This window comes from Oncorhynchus masou, chromosome 28 (assembly GCF_036934945.1).
Source record: "Oncorhynchus masou masou isolate Uvic2021 chromosome 28, UVic_Omas_1.1, whole genome shotgun sequence".
NCBI classification, from domain to species: Eukaryota; Metazoa; Chordata; class Actinopteri; order Salmoniformes; family Salmonidae; genus Oncorhynchus; species Oncorhynchus masou.
In genome coordinates, this window is record NC_088239.1 from 87,955,334 (window position 1) to 87,980,604 (window position 25,271).

At 32.2% G+C, this 25,271-nt stretch overlaps 1 protein-coding gene across 2 annotated transcripts in view; it reads left to right on the forward strand.

Moving 5' to 3' along the window:
• The first annotated feature begins 3,800 nt into the window (after nucleotides 1-3,800).
• The window catches only part of LOC135518453 (solute carrier family 46 member 2-like), a 41,523-nt gene continuing 20,052 nt past the window's right edge, over nucleotides 3,801-25,271 (forward strand). For both annotated transcript variants that reach the window (XR_010452156.1, XM_064943629.1), the window contains exons 1-3: nucleotides 3,801-4,226; nucleotides 5,487-6,068; nucleotides 6,358-6,529. Coding sequence is in view for 1 of the 2 variants with exons in the window: in XM_064943629.1 (XP_064799701.1) it covers nucleotides 3,984-4,226; nucleotides 5,487-6,068; nucleotides 6,358-6,529 (997 nt within the window). In the remaining variant the exon portion in view is untranslated. The remainder of the gene's footprint in view (nucleotides 4,227-5,486; nucleotides 6,069-6,357; nucleotides 6,530-25,271) is intronic.

A 25,271-nucleotide genomic window follows, 5' to 3' on the forward strand; every position in this document is an offset into this window, starting at 1 on the left:
GTGGAGTCTCTACCCTCTCTCTAACCCTGTGGAGTCTCTACCCTCTCTCTAACCCTGTGGAGTCTATCTCTCTAACCCTGTGGAGTCTATACCCTCTCTCTAACCCTGTGGAGTCTCTACCCTCTCTCTAACCCTGTGGAGTCTATACCCTCTCTCTAACCCTGTGGAGTCTCTACCCTCTCTCTAACCCTGTGGAGTTTATAGCCTCTCTCTCTAACCCTGTGGAGTCTATACCCTCTCTCTAGCCCTGTGGAGTCTATACCCTCTTTCTAACCCTGTGGAGTTTCTACCCTCTTTCTAACCCTGTGGAGTTTCTACCCTCTTGAGATGGTTTGGGATGAGTTGGACCGCAGAGTGAAGGATAAGCAGCCAACAAGTGCTCAGCATAAGTGGGAACTCCTTCAAGATCTTTGGAAAAGTATTCCAGGTGAAGCTGGTTGAGAGAATGCCAAGAGTGTGCAAAGCTATCATCAAGGCAAAGGGTGGCTACTTTGAAGAACCTCAAATATTGTCACACCCTGATCTGTTTCACTTGTCTTTATTCTTGTCTCCGCCCCCCTCCAGGTGTCACCCATCTTCCCTGTGATCCCCAGTGTACTTATACCTGTGTTCTCTGTTTTTCTGTCTGTTGCCAGTTCGTCTTGTCTTGTCAAGCCTACCAGAGTGTTTTTCCGTGCTCCTGTTTTTTTTCTGTTTCTAGCCCTCTCTGACCTGTTTTCTAGCCCTGACCCCAGGTTGACCTCGAGCCTGCCTGCCCATTCAGCCTACCCTGACCTCGAGCCTGCCTGACCATTCAGCCTACCCTGACCTCGAGCCTGCCTGACCATTCAGCCTACCCTGACCTCGAGCCTGCCTGACCATTCAGCCTACCCTGACCTCGAGCCTGCCTGACCATTCAGCCTACCCTGACCTCGAGCCTGCCTGACCATTCAGCCTACCCTGACCTCGAGCCTGCCTGACCATTCAGCCTACCCTGACCTCGAGCCCTGACCATTCAGCCTACCCTGACCTGACCTGACCATTCAGCCTACCCTGACCATTCAGCCTACCCTGCCTGACCATTCAGCCTACCCTGACCTCGAGCCTGCCTGCCCATTCAGCTTGCCTGACCATTCAGCCTACCCTGACCTCGAGCCTGCCTGCCCATTCAGCCTACCCTGAGCGAGCCTGCCTGACCATTCAGCCTACCCTGACCTCGAGCCTGCCTGACCATTCAGCCTACCCTGACCTCGAGCCTGCCTGACCATTCAGCCTACCCTGACCTCGAGCCTGCCTGACCATTCAGCCTACCCTGACCTCGAGCCTGCCTGACCATTCAGCCTACCCTGACCTCGAGCCTGCCGGACCATTCAGCCTACCCTGACCTCGAGCCTGCCTGCCCCCTGTAACTTTCAGATTCTGACCTGGTTAAGGAACTTCTGCCTGTACTCAACCTGCCTATTTTCCTGCCCCTTGTATTTTCATAAATATCAGAGACTCGAACCATCTGCCTCCTGTAGTCGTTATAGTACGAACTGGCCATGACAGACCCAGCAGACTCGGACCATCTCCACCACACTGTCTCCATGCAGGGAGTCACTATTGGAAGACATGAGGAGCTACTACAGAGCCTTATGGAAGGTCTCCATACGCTGTTGGGATGCCATGACCCCTTATGCCATAGTTCTAACATTTCAATTATCAGAAGAAACCATATTTGTTTAATAAACAAGTCAGCCATATCAGCTATGAGGCTGAATGAACTGTTTCGCTTCCAGACAAGGCTCTGCTGATAGCCAGGTGTAACAGTGGTAAGCTGTTGGGACTCTGCTGTTGGGACTGCTGTTGTGACAGCTTTATGTAGGCCTTAGCAGTTTGTGGGCACCGTTTGTCACCGTTATCAGTGGCGGATTTAGGTATAGGCGACATGGGCAGTCACCCTGGGTGGCATCTTGCCGCGGGCGGCATGGAGCGCCCGCACAAAATAATAATATTAATAACATAAATACATTAGAATGGTGACATTTGCGTGATCGGTTTTCTATCGCTCATTTGCACGTCATGTCAATGATATCATGTCACCATGTTGGACAGTGTGTCAGTTAACCTTGTTGGAATGTGCGTTCTGATTCTAGCTTGTGAGATAGGCAGGCTATTGCCTGGGAAGATCTCACACTCAGAAGTATGAGAAGGGGGAGGGGGTTAGGTTGACCTCAGGTCTCCCCACTGGAAGCCCGAGGTAAGGAGAGCAGTGACCTCAGGTCTCCCCACTAGAAGCCAGAGGTAAGGAGAGCAGTGACCTCAAGTCTCCCCACTGAAGGCCTGAGGTAAGGAGAGCAGTGACCTCAGGTCTCCCCACTTAAAGCCAGAGGTAAGGAGAGCAGTGACCTCAAGTCTCCCCACTGAAAGCCCGAGGTAAGGAGAGCAGTGACCTCAGGTCTCCCCACTGAAAGCCAGAGGTAAGGAGAGCATTGACCTCAGGTCTCCTCACTGGAAGCCAGAGGAAAGGAGAGCAGTGACCTCAGGTCTCCCCACTGGAAGCCCTTGGTAGGGGGAGCAGTGACCTCAGGTCTCCCCAATGGAAGCCAGAGGTAGGGGGAGCAGTGACCTCAGGTCTCCCCAATGGAAGCCAGAGGTAGGGAGAGCAGTGACCTCAGGTCTCCCCACTGGAAGCCCGAGGTAGGGAGAGCAGTGACCGCAGGTCTCCCCACTAGAAGCCCGAGGTAAGGAGAGCAGTGACCGCAGGTCTCCCCAACAGAAGCAATTGGTAGGGGGAGCAGTGACCTCAGGTCTCCCCGACGGAAGCCAGAGGTAAGGAGAGCAGTGACCTCAGGTCTCCCCAATGGAAGCCCTTGGTAGGGGGAGCAGTGACCTCAGGTCTCCCCAACGGAAGCCCGAGGTAGAGGCAGTGGGGGAATCTATCAAATAGCGCACCTCTAATTTTGTACAGTACTAATGCAGTTAGTAATGCAATTCGTTGTGTAATTTATTCTGGTGTGTTTCTTGTTTGAAGTGCAACAGTTAGGTTATCTTCTTTATAAGTGTGTTATTCTATTTGTGTGATGTAGAATTTGTGCAATTTTGTTTTATTTATGTATTTTTCATTTTATTTATGTAATAATTCAATTCTCTTTTTTATTTTGTATTTATATACTACAATTTGTTTCTCTTTGACTTTGTTACTTTTTGATATTTATGGGTCTTATTTTTGTATATATATTTATATAGTTTTAAATGTTAATATTATTTATTTGTGCTGTTCCTAATGTCTGAATAAAAAATTACAGTTCGTAGTGCAGATTGGTGATTGGTTCGCCCAGGGAGCAATACTGGCGAGAACCGCCACTGATCATTATAGAGCAACTAATATATTGTTCAGTGTTATGCAGTGGCTTTGCTGGCAAGCATCTAAAAAATGGGGGAGCTTGCCCCGCCAAGATTTACATGATAAAATCACCACTGGATTAAACATAGCCTTTACAGAGCTGATATAGGCTGTTCCCACGGTGGCGCAGGTGGGACACTCTTCACGCTGTCCCTCCCCACCCCTTGCAGAGGCTGCATTACCGGTAAACGCTGCACATCGGCTCAAACGAAAATCACCTTTACATTTCTTGTGCGCAATCTGTAACTCTTCAGCGACACAAATTGAATACAGATCTACATTGGTGTACTGACATCGAAATAGTTGTTAAGACAAAACCATTGAACCAAAGATATTGTAATGTTACTCGTGCAGAATAAATATTGTACCTGAGCTAACTTCCCTAAACTGTCGTCCCAGTCCAATCCAGTCTTTTGTCATCATGTATGTAGCCTACTCGGCGGCTCTGTTTGAAACACGGAACTGCTGTAGGGGGTGAATGGGTCGGGTCGTGATTAGCACATTTCAACAGACTCAGGTGGCAGTCCTTGGTGAAGTTTGGCGCAGGGATCAGATAAATTACACCGAGTCTGGTGGGTCTTGTTGTTTCACCACCTGTTGATTTTTATCGGGACTAATCATGTTGCCATTGGGGACACTGCGTAAACGCATCGAGCCAGTGGTCCTATGTGCCCAAATAGCGAGCGCGTTTTTCGACACCGGCTTGCAGATGGTGGTAAAAGAGCAATGCGCCATTGCGACTGATGCGCTTAATCCAACCCCCACCGAGGACAGCCGGCAGAAAGCTATGTCCAACTTTTACATGATATATAATATGCTATCCAAGTTCGTTCCGATCCTACCCGCCATTATCTTAGCCAAGGTAAGTCAGCAATTTTTCGATTGGAATTTTTACACCCACAATGTTAAATGTGGAAATGAAATTTGAATCCAAATAGTGTTAAACTAACAAGCCAAAGAGTCTTGTGTCCCTAACACCATGAGTGTTGCAAATTCCGATTTAAAAAGTGCTACACGGGATTTTCTTTCTTCATTTTTTCCCATTGTAATTTCAGAAAATGTCCATAATATATCCAGGTGTTTAAAGTTTAGTGTTTGACAGTATTACTTATCCGACAGTATTGTGATATTCTGATATTGATTTGTCCGACCAGAGTAGCATCTTTTGTCAAACTGGGAAAGCCGTTCTGACTTTGTGGCTGTGGTATATAGTGAAAATGGCTAATTTCCTGCTTGCTAAAATTCTAGTCTGTTCGCTCAATATCAATACCATACAACGACAGCTTAGTTTTGCACTATCACAGGGGTCTGAAACTCCTGGTTTGCAGGCCACATCAGCAAGTCACATTATGATGGCTTGCAAAGAGTTATATATGTCCTATTGGAATCCAGCCAGAGTTAAGATTGCACACAATTGGAACTTTTAAATATGTGCAACTGCAGTTAGAATGACTACCAAGGTAGGTAAGATTGATAAATGAGACCGCCTAAACCATCTAAACTGGAACAACTATCTCAACGGGTGAAGTAAGCCACACCACTTACAGATTGGATTAATTTAGAAACGTTTGTTATTTATCTTTTTGTAGTGTAATATCAATGAATCAATCAATGTGCAGAAGAATAGATTTAAAGAAAAAATACAACGATTCTATAAAGCAACCTGAAACAAAGTATGCTGGACAATATGATGAGACCCCTCCCATATCTTTTTCACCCAAAGATTAACGGAAATTAACTCAACACAGTCGAGTACCAACAAAACTTATTTATTTATTCCCTGCAGGTGGTTTCAATTTTAATCCCACTGGTGTTAACCCCACTTGAATCAACACTCAGATATAACACTGGTGTTAACCCCACTAGAATCAACACTCAGATAGAACACTGGTGTTAACCCCACTAGAATCAACACTCAGATATAACACGTTTTGCCTCAACACCGAGATTTAAACAGCCACACATTTTCTGTGTAGACTTTGTGTTTGGAAATGCTTGCCAGACTTTACTTTATGTTGTAACCTACTTAAATTGCTGAACAACTATACGTATTTTATATACGTCTGAAGAAATGCTTTCACTTATTAATTTTTTATTTCATTAATTTGTTCTTCCATCCAAGGTAGGTGACCTGGGGTACCGGAAGATCCCCATCGTGATCCCTCTGGTGGGTTACCTGGTCTCCAGAGTGGTCCTGCTCCTGGTCATAGTGATGGATCTCCCGATACAGGCTATGTTCGGCGGGGTGGTGGTCCACGGACTCAGCGGCGGGTTCTGCTCCTACTGGGCCGGGGTCATGGCCCTGGTGTCGCTCACCTCCACCGAGGAGGACCGCTCTCTCCACATGATGCAAATGGAGCTGGTCTATGGCATAGCTGGACTCATCGGTAGTTTGGTGTCTGGGCACCTCTTCCAGTTGTACAGTGTGGACTTTAAACAGGGGACAGTCTTAGTGAGCCTGAGTGTCTTCCTCTACTTTGTGTGTCTCGTCTACACAATGTTTATCTTTCTAATGCCAACTGTCTCGCCAAGCGCACAGGAGCGCAACGAGACTAACGGTATCGACATGCAATATTCCAAGAATATTCTCAACATTCTGCTTCTTTTTGCGGGTGGGATTCTATATGACGTGGCGGTGGGAGGAGGAATGGAGATACTGGTGACCTTTGAGATGAAGGAGCCACTGAACTGGAACGCCACCCAGGTGAGTTGAAATGCATTAGATTTTTTTTTTTGGGGGGGGGGGTTAAAATATGTGTGTGGATTTGTAGCCTGAGTGCTGGTCTGTTGTGCCATCATGCCACTTCTGGCCCTGTCATACCAAACATGTTTAACAAGGAGTTGGAAAGACAGCACCAACAGATCCAAGCTAGTGCATTTGGTCCCAGAGGGTAACATTTTAAAACATCCATTAAAACACATTTTCAAACCAGAGTTGTGAGACAATTAACTATTGTTATAGTGGGCTCTGGTTAAATCAAACACATCAACAGGTAGGTTACGGTAACGCCGCCGGATTCCTGGTCTTCCTGACGAGCTTCCTGGGTGTCATGGTAATGTCCAGATGGGTGAGTGACGTCACCCTCATCATCATTGGCATGGTGTCCTTCGCTGCCGGGATCTACTTCATGGCCTTCGTCACGGCAACGTACATGTTCTATCTGGGTAAGAGGAAGTTCATCATGACTGGTTTGATTTCAGACAATATTACAATGTAAAACACAGGGTCCACAGTGAACGACAAGGCTCCTCTTTATTACAGTTAAAACCAGGTTAAACACACACACACACACACACACAGAGAGAGAGAGAGACACAGCAAGAGAGAGATACAGGGAGAGAGACACACAGAGACAAAGAGAGAAAGAAGGAGAGAGATACAGAGAGAGAGAGAGACACAGAGAGAGAAGGAGCGAGACATCAATGATTTGCGTAACCTGTAAACCTTGACAGAGATGAGGAAGTGAAACACTGCCCAGGATGCCTGAAAGCATGTGTTAAAAGGAAGCGTCACCTTATTTATTTAAAAACTAATCTTATCTTCACACTGTCGAGTCTCTCTCAGCCCCTTCAAATTGACTGTAAATGTATTATTACTGGAGACTAGAAAAGGGGACTCGCCCACAGACTTGAGTCAACAGAAATGTGGTTACACCCTTTACACACTCACTCACTGCTTTCTTACAAAATCCCACAGCAGACACAATATAATATAATATAAAATGACATTTGACAGAATATAATATAATAGACAGCTGGCAGAATATAGTAGACAGCTGACAGAATATAATATAATAGACAGCTGACAGAATATAATATAATAAAATAGACAGCTGACAGAATATAATATAATAGACAGCTGACAGAATATAATATAATAGACAGCTGACAGAATATAATATAATATAAAATGACATTTGACAGAATATAATATAATTATATGTTCTGTGTTTACAGAATATAATATAATAGACAGCTGACAGAGTATAATATAATATAATAGACAGCTGACAGAGTATAATATAATAGACAGCTGACAGAATATAATATAATAGACAGCTGACAGAATATAATAGACAGCTGACAGAATATAATATAATAGACAGCTGACAGAATATAATATAATAGACAACTGACAGAATATAATATAATAGACAGCTGACAGAGTATAATATAATAGACAGCTGACAGAATATAATATAATAGACAGCTGACAGAATATAATATAATAGACAGCTGACAGAATATAATATAATAGACAGCTGACAGAATATAATATAATAGACAGCTGACAGAATATAATATAATAGACAGCTGACAGAATATAATATAATAGACAGCTGACAGAATATAATATAATAGACAGCTGACAGAATATAATATAATAGACAGCTGACAGAATATAATATAATAGACAGCTGACAGAATATAATATAATAGACAGCTGACAGAATATAATATAATAGACAGCTGACAGAATATAATATAATAGACAGCTGACAGAATATAATATAATAGACAGCTGACAGAATATAATATAATGACAGCTGACAGAATATATAATAGACAGCTGACAGAATATAAATAGACAGCTGACAGAATATAATATAATAGACAGCTGACATATAAATAATAATAGTTTACAGAATATAATAGACAGCTGACTGACAGATATATAACATATAATAGACAGCTGACAGAATATAATATAATAGACAGCTGACAGAATATAATATAATAGACAGCTGACAGAATATAATATAATAGACAGCTGACAGAATATAATATAATAGACAGCTGACAGAATAGTTTAATATAATAGACAGCTGACAGAATATAATATAATAGACATAGTTTACAATATAATATAATAGACAGCTGACAGAATATAATATAATAGATAGTTTACAGAATATAATATAATAGACAGCTGACAGAATATATTATAATAGACAGCTGACAGAATATAACATAATAGACAGCTGACAGAATATAATATAATAGACATAGAATATAACATAATAAGCTGACAGAATATAATATATAATAGACAGCTGACAGAATATAATATAATAATAGACAGCTGACAGAATATAATATAATAAAATAGACAGCTGACAGAATATAATATAATAGACAGCTGACAGAATATAAATAGCTGACAGAATATAATATAATAGACAGCTGACAGAATATAACATAATAGACAGCTGACAGAATATAACATAATAGACAGCTGACAGAATATAATATAATAGACAGCTGACAGAATATAACATAATAGACAGCTGACAGAATGTAATATAATAGATAGTTTACAGAATAACATAATAGACAGCTGACAGAATATAATATAATAGACAGCTGACAGAATATAATATAATAGACAGCTGACAGAATATAACATAATAGACAGCTGACAGAATATAACATAGACAGCTGACAGAATATAATAGTTTACAGAATATAACATAATAGACAGCTGACAGAATATAATATAATAGACAGCTGATAGAATATAATATAATAGACAGCTGACAGAATATAATAGTTTACAGAATATAATAGACAGCTGACAGAATATAATAGTTTACAGATTATAACATAATAGACAGCTGACAGAATATAATATAATAGACAGCTGACAGAATATAATAATAGTTGACAGAATATAATATAATAGACAGCTGACAGAATATAATATAATAGACAGCTGACAGAATATAATATAATAGACAGCTGACAGAATATAACATAATAGACAGCTCACAGAATATAACATAATAGACAGCTGACAGAATATAATATAATAGACAGCTGACAGAATATAAATATAATATAGACTGCTGACAGATTATAATATAATAGACAGCTGACAGAATATAATATAATAGACAGCTGACAGAATATAATATAATATAGCTAGACAGCTGACAGAATATAATAGTTTACAGAATATAACATAATAGACAGCTGACAGAATATAATATAATAGACAGCTGACAGAATATAATATAATAGACAGCTGACAGAATATAATATACAGAATATAATAGACAGCTGACAGAATATAATATAATAGACAGCTGACAGAATATAACATAATAGACAGCTGACTGACAGAATATAACATAATAGACAGCTGACAGAATATAATATAATAGACAGCTGACAGAATATAATATAATAGACAGCTGACAGAATATATTATATAATAGACAGTTGACAGAATATAATATAATAGACAGCTGACAGAATATAATATAATAGACATAATAGACAGCTGACAGAATATAACATAATAGACAGCTGACAGAATATAATATAATAGACAGCTGACAGAATATAATATAATAGACAGCTGACAGACAGCTTATAATATAATAGACAGCTGACAGAATATAATATATAATAGACAGCTGACAGATAATATAATAGACAGCTGACAGAATGTAATATAATATAATAGACAGCTGACAGAATATAATATAATAGACAGCTGACAGAATATAATATAATAGACAGCTGACAGAATATAACATAATAGACAGCTGACAGAATATAACATAATAGACAGCTGACAGAATATAATATAATAGACAGCTGATAGAATATAATATAATAGACAGCTGACAGAATATAATAGTTTACAGAAATAACATAATAGACAGCTGACAGAATATAATATAATATAATAGACAGCTGACAGAAGTAATATAATATAATAGACAGCTGACAGAATATAATATATAATAGACAGCTGACAGAATGTATATTATAATAGACAGCTGACAGAATAATATAATATAATATAATAGACAGCTGACAGAATATAATATAATAGACAGCTGACAGAATATAATATAATAGACAGCTGACAGAATATAATATAATAGACAGCTGACAGAATATAATATAATAGACAGCTGACAGAATATAATATAATAGACAGCTGACAGAATATAATAGTTTACAGAATATAACATAATAGACAGCTGACAGAATATAATATAATAGACAGCTGACAGAATATAATATAATAATAGACAGCTGACAGAATATAATAGTTTACAGAATATAATATAATAGACAGCTGACAGAATATATTATATAGATAGTTTACAGAATATAACATAATAGACAGCTGACAGAATATAATATAATAGACAGCTGACAGAATATAACATAATAGACAACTGACAGAATTTAACATAATAGACAGCTGACAGAATTTAACATAATAGACAGCTGACAGAATATAATATAATAGACAGCTGACAGAATGTATTATAATAGACAGCTGACAGAATATAATATAATAGACAGCTGACAGAATATAATATAATAGACAGCTGACAGAATATAATAGTTTACAGAATATAATATAATAGACAGCTGACAGAATATATAATAGACAGCTGACAGAATATAACATAATAGACAGCTGACAGAATATAACATAATAGACAGCTGACAGAATATATTATAGATAGTTTACAGAATATAACATAATAGACAGCTGACAGAATATAACATAATAGACAGCTGACAGAATATAATAGTTTACAGAATATAACATAATAGACAGCTGACAGAATATAATATAATAGACAGCTGACAGAATATAACAGAATAATAAAATAGACAGCTGACAGAATATAATATAATAGACAGCTGACAGAATATAATATAATAGACAGCTGACAGAATATAATATAATAGACAGCTGACAGAATATATATAATAGACAGCTGACAGAATATAATATAATAGACAGCTGACAGAATATAATATAATAGACAGCTGACAGAATATAACATAATAGACAGCTGACAGAATATAATATAATAGACAGCTGACAGAATATAATAGTTTACAGAATATAACATAATAGACAGCTGACAGAATATAATATAATAGACAGCTGACAGAATGTAATATAATATAATAGACAGCTGACAGAATATAAATAATAATAGACAGCTGACAGAAGTAATATATTATAATAGACAGCTGACAGAATGTAATATAATATAATAGACAGCTGACAGAATATAATATAATAGACAGCTGACAGAATATAATATAATAGACAGCTGACAGAATATAATATAATAGACAGCTGACAGAATATAATATAATAGACAGCTGACAGAATATAATATAATAGACAGCTGACAGAATATAACATAATAGACAGCTGACAGAATATAATATAATAGACAGCTGACAGAATATAATATAATAGACAGCTGACAGAATATAACATAATAGACAGCTGACAGAATATAACATAATAGACAGCTGACAGAATATAATATAATAGACAGCTGACAGAATATAACATAATAGACAGCTGACAGAATATAATATAATAGACAGCTGACAGAATATAATAACAGAATATAATATAATAGACAGCTGACAGAATATAATATAATAGACAGCTGACAGAATATAACATAATAGACAGCTGACAGAATATAATAGTTTACAGAATATAATATAATAGACAGCTGACAGAATATAATATAATAGACAGCTGACAGAATATAACATAATAGACAGCTGACAGAATAATATAATAGACAGCTGACAGAATATAACATAATAGACAGCTGACAGAATATAATATAATAGACAGCTGACAGAATATAATATAATAGACAGCTGACAGAATATAATATAATAGACAGCTGACAGAATATAATATAATAGACAGCTGACATAATATAATAGTTTACAGAATATAATATAATGACAGACAGCTGACAGAATATAATATAATAGACAGCTGACAGAATATAACATAATAGACAGCTGACAGAATATAATAGCTTACAGAATATAATATAATAGACAGCTGACAGAATATATTATAATAGACAGTTGACAGAATATAACATAATAGACAGCTGACAGAATATAATATAATAGACAGCTGACAGAATTTAATATAATAGACAGCTGACAGAATATAATAGTTTAAAGAATATAATATAATAGACAGCTGACAGAATATAATATAATAGACAGCTGACAGAATATAATATAATAGACAGCTGACAGAATATAATATAATAGACAGCTGACAGAATATAATATAATAGACAGCTGACAGAAAATAATATAATAGACAGCTGACAGAATATAATATAATAGACAGCTGACAGAATATAATATAATAGACAGCTGACAGAATATAATAGTTTACAGAATATAATATAATAGACAGCTGACAGAATATAATATAATAGACAGCTGACAGAATATAACATAATAGACAGCTGACAGAATTTAACATAATAGACAGCTGACAGAATATAACATAATAGACAGCTGACAGAATTATAATATAATAGACAGCTGACAGAATTTAATATAATAGACAGCTGACAGAATATAATAGTTGACAGAATATAATATAATAATGACAGCTGACAGAATATAATATAATAATAGACAGCTGACAGAATGTAATATAATATAATAGACAGCTGACAGAATATAATATAATAGACAGCTGACAGAATATAATATAATAGACAGCTGACAGAATATAATATAATAGACAGCTGACAGAATATAATATAATAGACAGCTGACATAATAAATGACAAATATAATATAATAGACAGCTGACAGAATATAATATAATAGACAGCTGACAGAATATAATATAATAGACAGCTGACAGAATATAATATAATAGACAGCTGACAGAATATAACATAATAGACAGCTGACAGAATATAACATAATAGACAGCTGACAGAATATAATATATAAAATAGACAGCTGACAGAATATAATAGTTTACAGAATATAACATAATAGACAGCTGACAGAATATATATAATAGACAGCTGACAGAATATAATATAATAAAATAGACAGCTGACAGAATATAATATAATACAGCTGACAGAATATAATATAATAGACAGCTGACAGAATATAATATAATAGATAGTTTACAGAATATAACATAATAGACAGCTGACAGAATATAATATATAGACAGCTGACAGAATATAACATAATAGACAGCTGACAGAATATAACAGAATAAAATATAATAGACAGCTGACAGAATATATTATAATAGACAGCTGACAGAATATAATATAATAGACAGCTGACAGAATATAATATAATAGACAGCTGACAGAATATAATATAATAGACAGCTGACAGAATATACAGAATGTTTACAGAATATAACATAATAGACAGCTGACAGAATATAATATAATAATAGACAGCTGACAGAATGTAATATAATATAATAGACAGCTAACAGAATATAATATAATAATAGACAGCTGACAGAATGTAATTTATTATAATAGACAGCTGACAGAATGAATATAATATAATAGACAGCTGACAGAATATAATATAATAGACAGCTGACAGAATATAATATAATAGACAGCTGACAGAATATAATATAATAGACAGCTGACAGAATATAATATAATAGACAGCTGACAGAATATAATATAATAGACAGCTGACAGGATATAATAGACAGCTGACAGAATATAACATAATAGACAGCTGACAGAATATAATATAATAGACAGCTGACAGAATTATAATATAATAGACAGCTGACAGAATATAATAGTTTACAGAATATAATATAATAGACAGCTGACAGAATATATTATAATAGACAGCTGACAGAATATAACATAATAGACAGCTGACAGAATATAACATAATAGACAGCTGACAGAATATAACATAATAGACAACTGACAGAATTTAACATAGACAGCTGACAGAATTTAACATAATAGACAGCTGACAGAATTTAATATAATAGACAGCTGACAGAATGTATTATAATAGACAGCTGACAGAATATAATATAATAGACAGCTGACAGAATATAATAGTTTAAAGAATATAATATAATAGACAGCTGACAGAATATAATATAATAGACAGCTGACAGAATATAACATAATAGACAGCTGACAGAATATAACATAATAGACAGCTGAAAGAATATAACATAATAGACAGCTGACAGAATATAATATAATAGACAGCTGACAGAATATAATAGTTTAACAGAATATAATATAATAGACAGCTGACAGAATATAATATAATAGACAGCTGACAGAATATAATATAATAGACAGCTGACAGAATGTTATAACATAATAGACAGCTGACAGAATTTAACATAATAGACAGCTGACAGAATATAATAGTTTACAGAATATAATATAATAGACAGCTGACAGAATATAATATAATAATAGACAGCTGACAGAATGTAATATAATATAATAGACAGCTGACAGAATATAATATAATAGACAGCTGACAGAATATAATATAATAGACAGCTGACAGAATATAATATAATATAGACAGCTAGACAGCTGACAGAATATAATATAATAGACAGCTGACAGAAAATGAAATAATATAAAATAGACAGCTGACAGAATATAATATAATAGACAGCTGACAGAATATAATATAATAGACAGCTGACAGAATATAATATAATAGACAGCTGACAGAATATAATATAATAGACAGCTGACAGAATATAACATAATAGACAGCTGACAGAATATAATATAATAGACAGCTGACAGAATTATAAAAATAATAAAATAGACAGCTGACAGAATATAATATAATAGACAGCTGACAGAATATAATATAATAGACAGCTGACAGAATGTAATATAATAGATAGTTGACAGAATATAATATAATAGACAGCTGACAGAATATAATATAAAATAGACAGCTGACAGAATATAACATAATAGACAGCTGACAGAATATAACATAATAGACAGCTGAGAGAATGTAACATAATAGACAGCTGACAGAATATAATATAATAGACAGCTGACAGAATATAATATAATAGACAGCTGATAGAATATAATATAATAGACAGCTGACAGAATATAATATAATAGACAGCTGACAGAATATAACATAATAGACAGCTGACAGAATATAATATAATAGACAGCTGACAGAATATAATATAATAGACAGCTGACAGAATATAATATAATAATAGACAGCTGACAGAATGTAATATTATAATAGACAGCTGACAGAAGTAATATAATATAATAGACAGCTGACAGAATATAATATAATAGACAGCTGACAGAATATAATATAATAGACAGCTGACAGAATATAATATAAGAGACAGAATATAATGACAGAATATAATATAATAGACAGCTGACAGAATATAATATAATAGACAGCTGACAGAATATAATATAATAGACAGCTGACAGAATATAATATAATATAATAGACAGCTGACAGAATATAATATAATAAAATAGACAGCTGACAGAATATAATATAATAAAATAGACAGCTGACAGAATATAATATAATATATATAATAGACAGCTGACAGAATATAATATAATAGACAGCTGACAGAATATAATAAAATAATAGACAGCTGACAGAATATAATATAATATAATAGACAGCTGACAGAATAGACAGTGACAGAATATAATATAATAGACAGCTGACAGAAATATAATGTGACAGAATATAATATAATAGACAGCTGACAGAATGTAATATAATAGACAGCTGACAGAATATAATATAATAGACAGCTGACAGAATATAATATAATAGACAGCTGACAGAATGTAATATAATATAATAGACAGCTGACAGAATGTAATATAATATAATAGACAGCTGACAGAATATAATATAATAGACAGCTGACAGAATATAACATAATAGACAGCTGACAGAATATAACAATATAATAGACAGCTGACAGAATATAATATAATAGACAGCTGACAGAATATAATATAATAGACAGCTGACAGAATATAACATAATAGACAGCTGACAGAATATAACATAATAGACAGCTGACAGAATATAACATAATAGACAGCTGACAGAATTTAACATAATAGACAGCTGACAGAATTTAACATAATAGACAGCTGACAGAATTTAACATAATAGACAGCTGACAGAATATAATATAATAGACAGCTGACAGAATATAATAAAATAGACAGCTGACAGAATGTAATATAATATAATAGACAGCTGACAGAATATAATATAATAGACAGCTGACAGAATATAATATAATAGACAGCTGACAGAATATAATAGTTTACAGAATATAAATAATAAAATAGACAGCTGACAGAATATATATAATAGACAGCTGACAGAATATAACATAAAATAGACAGCTGACAGAATATAATATAATATAACAGCTGACAGAATATAACATAATAGACAGCTGACAGAATGTAACATAATAGACAGCTGACAGAATATAATATAATAGACAGCTGACAGAATATAATAGTTTACAGAATATAACATAATAGACAGATGACAGAATATAATATAATAATAGACAGCTGACAGAATGTAATATAATATAATAGACAGCTAACAGAATATAATATAATAATAGACAGCTGACAGAATGTAATTTATTATAATAGACAGCTGACAGAACATAAAATAATAAAATAGACAGCTGACAGAATACAATATAATACAGCTGACAGAATATAATATAATAGACAGCTGACAGAATATAATATAATAGACAGCTGACAGAATATAATATAATAGACAGCTGACAGAATATAATATAATAGACAGCTGACAGAATATAATATAATAGACAGCTGACAGAATATAATATAATAAAATAGACAGCTGACAGAATATAATATAATATAATAGACAGCTGACAGAATATAATATAATAGACAGCTGACAGAATATAATATAATAGACAGCTGACAGAATATAATATAATAGACAGCTGACAGAATATAATAGTTTACAGAATATAATATAATAGACAGCTGACAGAATATAATAATAATAGACAGCTGACAGAATGTAATATAATATAATAGACAGCTGACAGAATATAATATAATAGACAGCTGACAGAATATAATATAATAGACAGCTGACAGAATATAATAGTTTACAGAATATAATATAATAAAATAGACAGCTGACAGAATATATATAATAGACAGCTGACAGAATATAATAGACAGTTGACAGAATATAATATAATAGACAGCTGACAGAATATAATATAATAGACAGCTGACAGAATATAATATAATAGACAGCTGACAGAATATAACATAATAGACAGCTGACAGAATATAACATAATAGACAGCTGACAGAGTATAATATAATAGACAGCTGACAGAATATAAATATAAAATAGACAGCTGACAGAATATAATAGACAGCTTACAGAATATAACATAATAGACAGCTGACAGAATATATATAATAGACAGCTGACAGAACATAAAATAATAAAATAGACAGCTGACAGAATATAATATAATAGACAGCTGACAGAATATAATATAATAGACAGCTGACAGAATATAATATAATAGACAGCTGACAGAATATAACATAATAGACAGCTGACAGAATATAATATAATAGACAGCTGACAGAATATAACATAATAGACAGCTGACAGAATATAACATAATAGACAGCTGACAGAATATAACATAATAGACAGCTGACAGAATATAATATAATAGACAGCTGACAGAATATAATAATAGACATGACAGAATATAATATAATAGACAGCTGACAGAATATAATAGTTTACAGAATATAATATAATAGACAGCTGACAGAATATAATATAATATAATAGACAGCTGACAGAATATAAATAATAATAGACAGCTGACAGAATATAATATAATAGACAGCTGACAGAATATAATATAATAGACAGCTGACAGAATATAATATAATAGACAGCTGACAGAATATAACATAATAGACAGCTGACAGAATATAATATAATAGACAGCTGACAGGATATAATAGTTTACAGAATATAACATAATAGACAGCTGACAGAATATAATATAATAGACAGCTGACAGAATTTAACATAATAGACAGCTGACAGAATATAATAGTTTACAGAATATAATATAATAGACAGCTGACAGAATTTAACATAATAGACAGCTGACAGAATATAATAGTTTACAGAATATAACATAATAGACAGCTGACAGAATATAACATAATAGACAGCTGACAGAATATAACATAATAGACAACTGACAGAATTTAACATAATAGACAGCTGACAGAATTTAACATAATAGACAGCTGACAGAATATAATATAATAGACAGCTGACAGAATATATTATAATAGACAGCTGACAGAATATAATATAATAGACAGCTGACAGAATATAGAATATATAATAGACAGCTGACAGAATATAATAGTTTAAAGAATATAATATAATAGACAGCTGACAGAATATATATATAATAGACAGCTGACAGAATATATTATAATAGACAGCTTACAGAATATAACATAATAGACAGCTGACAGAATATAACATAATAGACAGCTGACAGAATTTAACATAATAGACAGCTGACAGAATTTAACATAATAGACAGCTGACAGAATTTAACATAATAGACAGCTGACAGAATATAATAACAGAATATAATATAATAGACAGCTGACAGAATATATATAATAATAGACAGCTGACAGAATATAATATAATATAATAGACAGCTGACAGAATATAATATAATAGACAGCTGACAGAATATAATATAATAGACAGCTGACAGAATATAATAGTTTACAGAATATAATAATAAAATAGACAGCTGATAGAATATAATATAATAGACAGCTGACAGAAAATGAAATTATAAAAGACAGCTGACAGAATAATATAATAGACAGCTGACAGAATATAACATAATAGACAGCTGACAGAATATAATATAATAGACAGCTGACAGAATATAATATAATAGACAGCTGACAGAATATAACATAATAGACAGCTGACAGAATATAATATAATAGACAGCTGACAGAATATAAAATAATAAAATAGACAGCTGACAGAATATAATATAATAGACAGTTGACAGAATATAACATAATAGACAGCTGACAGAATATATATAATAGACAGCTGACAGAATATAATATAATAAAATAGACAGCTGACAGAATATAATATAATAGACAGCTGACAGAATATAATATAATAGACAGCTGACAGAATATAATATAATAGACAGCTGACAGAATATAATATAATAGACAGCTGACAGAATATAATATAATAGACAGCTGACAGAATATAATATAATAGACAGCTGACAGAATATAATATAATAGACAGCTGACAGAATATAATATAATAGACAGCTGACAGAATATAATATAATAGACAGCTGACAGAATATAATAGACAGCTGACAGAATATAATATAATAGACAGCTGACAGAATATATATAAATAATAGACAGCTGACAGAATGTAATATAATATAATAGACAGCTGACAGAATATAATATAATAATAGACAGCTGACAGAATATATTTATATAATAGACAGCTGACAGAATGTAATATAATATAATAGACAGCTGACAGAATATAATATAATAGACAGCTGACAGAATATAATATAATAGACAGCTGACAGAATATATAAAATATAATAGACAGCTGACAGAATATAATATAATAGACAGCTGACAGAATATAATATAATAGACAGCTGACAGAATATAATATAATAGACAGCTGACAGAATATAATAAAATAATAGACAGCTGACAGAATATAATATAATAGACAGCTGACAGAATATAATATAATAAAATAGACAGCTGACAGAATATAATATAATAGACAGCTGACAGAATATAATATAATATAATAGACAGCTGACAGAATATAATATAATAGACAGCTGACAGAATATATTATAAAATAATAGACAGCCGACAGAATATAATATAAAATAATAGACAGCTGACAGAATGTAATATAATATAATAGACAGCTGACAGAATGTAATATAATATAATAGACAGCTGACAGAATATAATATAATAGACAGCTGACAGAATATAATATAATAGACAGCTGACAGAATATAATATAATAGACAGCTGACAGAATATAATATAATATAATAGACAGCTGACAGAATATAATATAATAAAATAGACAGCTGACAGAATATAATATAATAGACAGCTGACAGAATATAATATAATAGACAGCTGACAGAATATAATATAATAGACAGCTGACAGAATATAATAGTTTACAGAATATAATATAATAGACAGCTGACAGAATATAATATAATAGACAGCTGACAGAATATAACATAATAACAGCTGACAGCTGTTTACAGAATATAACATAATAGACAGCTGACAGAATATAACATAATAGACAGCTGACAGAATATAACATAATAGACAGCTGACAGAATATAATAGTTTACAGAATATAACATAATAGACAGCTGACAGAATATAATATAATAGACAGCTGACAGAATATAACATAAGACATGCTGACAGAATACAATTGTTTACAGAATATAATATAATAGACAGCTGACAGAATATATTATAATAGATAGTTTACAGAATATAACATAATAGACAGCTGACAGAATATAATATAATAGACAGCTGACAGAATATAACATAATAGACAGCTGGCAGAATGTATATAATAGACAGCTGACAGAATAATAATAGACAGCTGATAGTTTACAGAATATAACATAGTTTACAGAATATAATATAATAGACAGCTGACAGAATATATTATAATAGACAGTTTACAGAATATAACAGAATATAACATAATAGACAGCTGACAGAATATAACATAATAGACAGCTGACAGAATATAACATAATAGACAGCTGACAGAATTTAACATAATAGACAGCTGACAGAATTTAACATAATAGACAGCTGACAGAATTTAATATAATAGACAGCTGACAGAATGTATTATAATAGACAGCTGACAGAATATAATATAATAGACAGCTGACAGAATATAATATAATAGACAGCTGACAGAATATAATAGTTTAAAGAATATAATATAATAGACAGCTGACAGAATATAATATAATAGACAGCTGACAGAATATAACATAATAGACAGCTGACAGAATATAACATAATAGACAGCTGACAGAATATAACATAATAGACAGCTGACAGAATTTAACATAATAGACAGCTGACAGAATTTAACATAATAGACAGCTGACAGAATTTAACATAATAGAGAGCTGACAGAATATAATAGTTTACAGAATATAATATAATTGACAGCTGACAGAATATAATATAATAATAGACAGCTGACAGAAGTAATATAATATAATAGACAGCTGACAGAATATAATAATAGACAGCTGACAGAATATAATATAATAGACAGCTGACAGAATATAATATAATAGACAGCTGACAGAATATAATAGTTTACAGAATATAATATAATAAAATAGACAGCTGACAGAATATATAGAATAGATAGCTGACAGAAAATAAAATTATAAAATAGACAGCTGACAGAATATAATATAATACAGCTGACAGAATATAATATAATAGACAGCTGACAGAATATAATATAATAGACAGCTGACAGAATATAACATAATAGACAGCTGACAGAATATAACATAATAGACAGCTGACAGAATATAATAGTTTACAGAATATAATATAATAGACAGCTGACAGAATATATATAATAGACAGCTGACAGAATATAAAATAATAAAATAGACAGCTGACAGAATATAATATAATAGACAGCTGACAGAATGTAATATAATAGATAGTTTACAGAATATAACATAATAGACAGCTGACAGAATATAACATAATAGACAGCTGACAGAATAAAACATAATAGACAGATGACAGAATATATATAATAGACAGCTGACAGAACATAAAATAATAAAATAGACAGCTGACAGAATACAATATAATACAGCTGACAGAATATAATATAATAGACAGCTGACAGAATGTAATATAATAGATAGTTTACAGATTATAACATAATAGACAGCTGACAGTATATAATATAAGACAGCTGACAGAATATAACATAATAGACAGCTGACAGAATAAAACATAATAGACAGCTGACAGAATGTAACATAATAGACAGCTGACAGAATATAATATAATAGACAGCTGACAGAATATAATAGTTTACAGAATATAACATAATAGACAGCTGACAGAATATAATATAATAATAGACAGCTGACAGAATGTAATATAATATAATAGACAGCTAACAGAATATAATATAATAATAGACAGCTGACAGAATGTAATTTATTATAATAGACAGCTGACAGAATATTATATAATAGACAGCTGACAGAATATAATATAATAGCTGACAGAATATAATATAATAGACAGCTGACAGAATATAATATAATAGACAGCTGACAGAATATATTATAAAATAATAGACAGCTGACAGAATATAATATAATATAATAGACAGCTGACAGAATGTAATATAATATAATAGACAGCTGACAGAATATAATATAATAGACAGCTGACAGAATATAATATAATAGACAGAATATAATATAATAGACAGCTGACAGAATATAATATAATAGATAGCTGACAGAATATAATATAATAGACAGCTGACAGAATGTAAAATATAATATAATAGACAGCTGACAGAATATAATATAATAGACAGCTGACAGAATATAATATAATAGACAGCTGACAGAATATAATATAATAGACAGCTGACAGAATATAATATAATAGACAGCTGACAGAATGTAATATAATATAATAGACAGCTGACAGAATATTATACAATAGACAGCTGACAGAATATAATATAATAGACAGAATATAATATAATAGACAGCTGACAGAATATAATATAATAGACAGCTGACAGAATATATTATAAAATAATAGACAGCCGACAGAATATAATATAATATAATAGACAGCTGACAGAATGTAATATAATATAATAGACAGCTGACAGAATATAATATAATAGACAGCTGACAGAATATAATATAAATATAATAGACAGCTGACAGAATATAATATAATAGATAGCTGACAGAATATAAATAATAATATAATAGACAGCTGACAGAATATAATATAATAGACAGCTGACAGAATATAACATAATAGACAGCTGACAGAATATAACATAATAGACAGCTGACAGAATATAATATAATAGACAGGTGACAGAATTTAACATAATAGACAGCTGACAGAATTTAATATAATAGACAGCTGACAGAATGTATTAAAATAGACAGCTGACAGAATATAATTTAATAGACAGCTGACAGAATATAATATAATAGACAGCTGACAGAATATAATAGTTTAAAGAATATAATATAATAGACAGCTGACAGAATATAATATAATAGACAGCTGACAGAATATAACATAATAGACAGCTGACAGAATATAACATAATAGACAGCTGACAGAATATAACATAATAGACAGCTGACAGAATATAACATAATAGACAGCTGACAGAATATGATAGTTTACAGAATATAATATAAGACAGCTGACAGAATATAATATAATAATAGACAGCTGACAGAATGTAATATAATATAATAGACAGCTGACAGAATATAATACATTAGAAAGCTGACAGAATATAATATAATAGACAGCTGACAGAATATAATATAATAGACAGCTGACAGAATATAATAGTTTACAGAATATAATATAATAAAATAGACAGCTGACAGAATATATAGAATAGATAGCTGACAGAAAATAAAATATAAAATAGACAGCTGACAGAATATAATATAATACAGCTGACAGAATATAATATAATAGACAGCTGACAGAATATAATATAATAGACAGCTGACAGAATATAACATAATAGACAGCTGACAGAATATAACATAATAGACAGCTGACAGAATATAATAGTTTACAGAATATAACATAATAGACAGCTGACAGAATATATATAATAGACAGCTGACAGAACATAAAATAATAAAATAGAAAGCTGACAGAATATAATATAATAGACAGCTGACAGAATGTAATATAATAGATAGTTTACAGAATATAACATAATAGACAGCTGACAGAATATAATATAAGACAGCTGACAGAATATAACATAATAGACAGCTGACAGAATAAAACATAATAGACAGATGACAGATATATATATATAATAGACAGCTGACAGAATATAACATAATAGGCAGCTGACAGAATATAACATAATAGACAGCTGACAGAATATAATAGTTTACAGAATATAACATAATAGACAGCTGACAGAATATATATAATAGACAGCTGACAGAACATAAAATAATAAAATAGACAGCTGACAGAATATAATACAGCTGACAGAATATAATATAATAGACAGCTGACAGAATGTAATATAATAGATAGTTTACAGAATATAACATAATAGACAGCTGACAGAATATAATATAAGACAGCTGACAGAATATAACATAATAGACAGCTGACAGAATAAAACATAATAGACAGATGACAGAATATATATAATAGACAGCTGACAGAACATAAAATAATAAAATAGACAGCTGACAGAATACAATATAATACAGCTGACAGAATATAATATAATAGACAGCTGACAGAATGTAATATAATAGATAGTTTACAGATTATAACATAATAGACAGCTGACAGTATATAATATAAGACAGCTGACAGAATATAACATAATAGACAGCTGACAGAATAAAACATAATAGACAGCTGACAGAATGTAACATAATAGACAGCTGACAGAATATAATATAATAGACAGCTGACATAACATAATAATATAATAATAATATAATAATAGACAGCTGACAGAATGTAATATAATATAATAGACAGCTAACAGAATATATATAATAATAGACAGCTGACAGAATGTA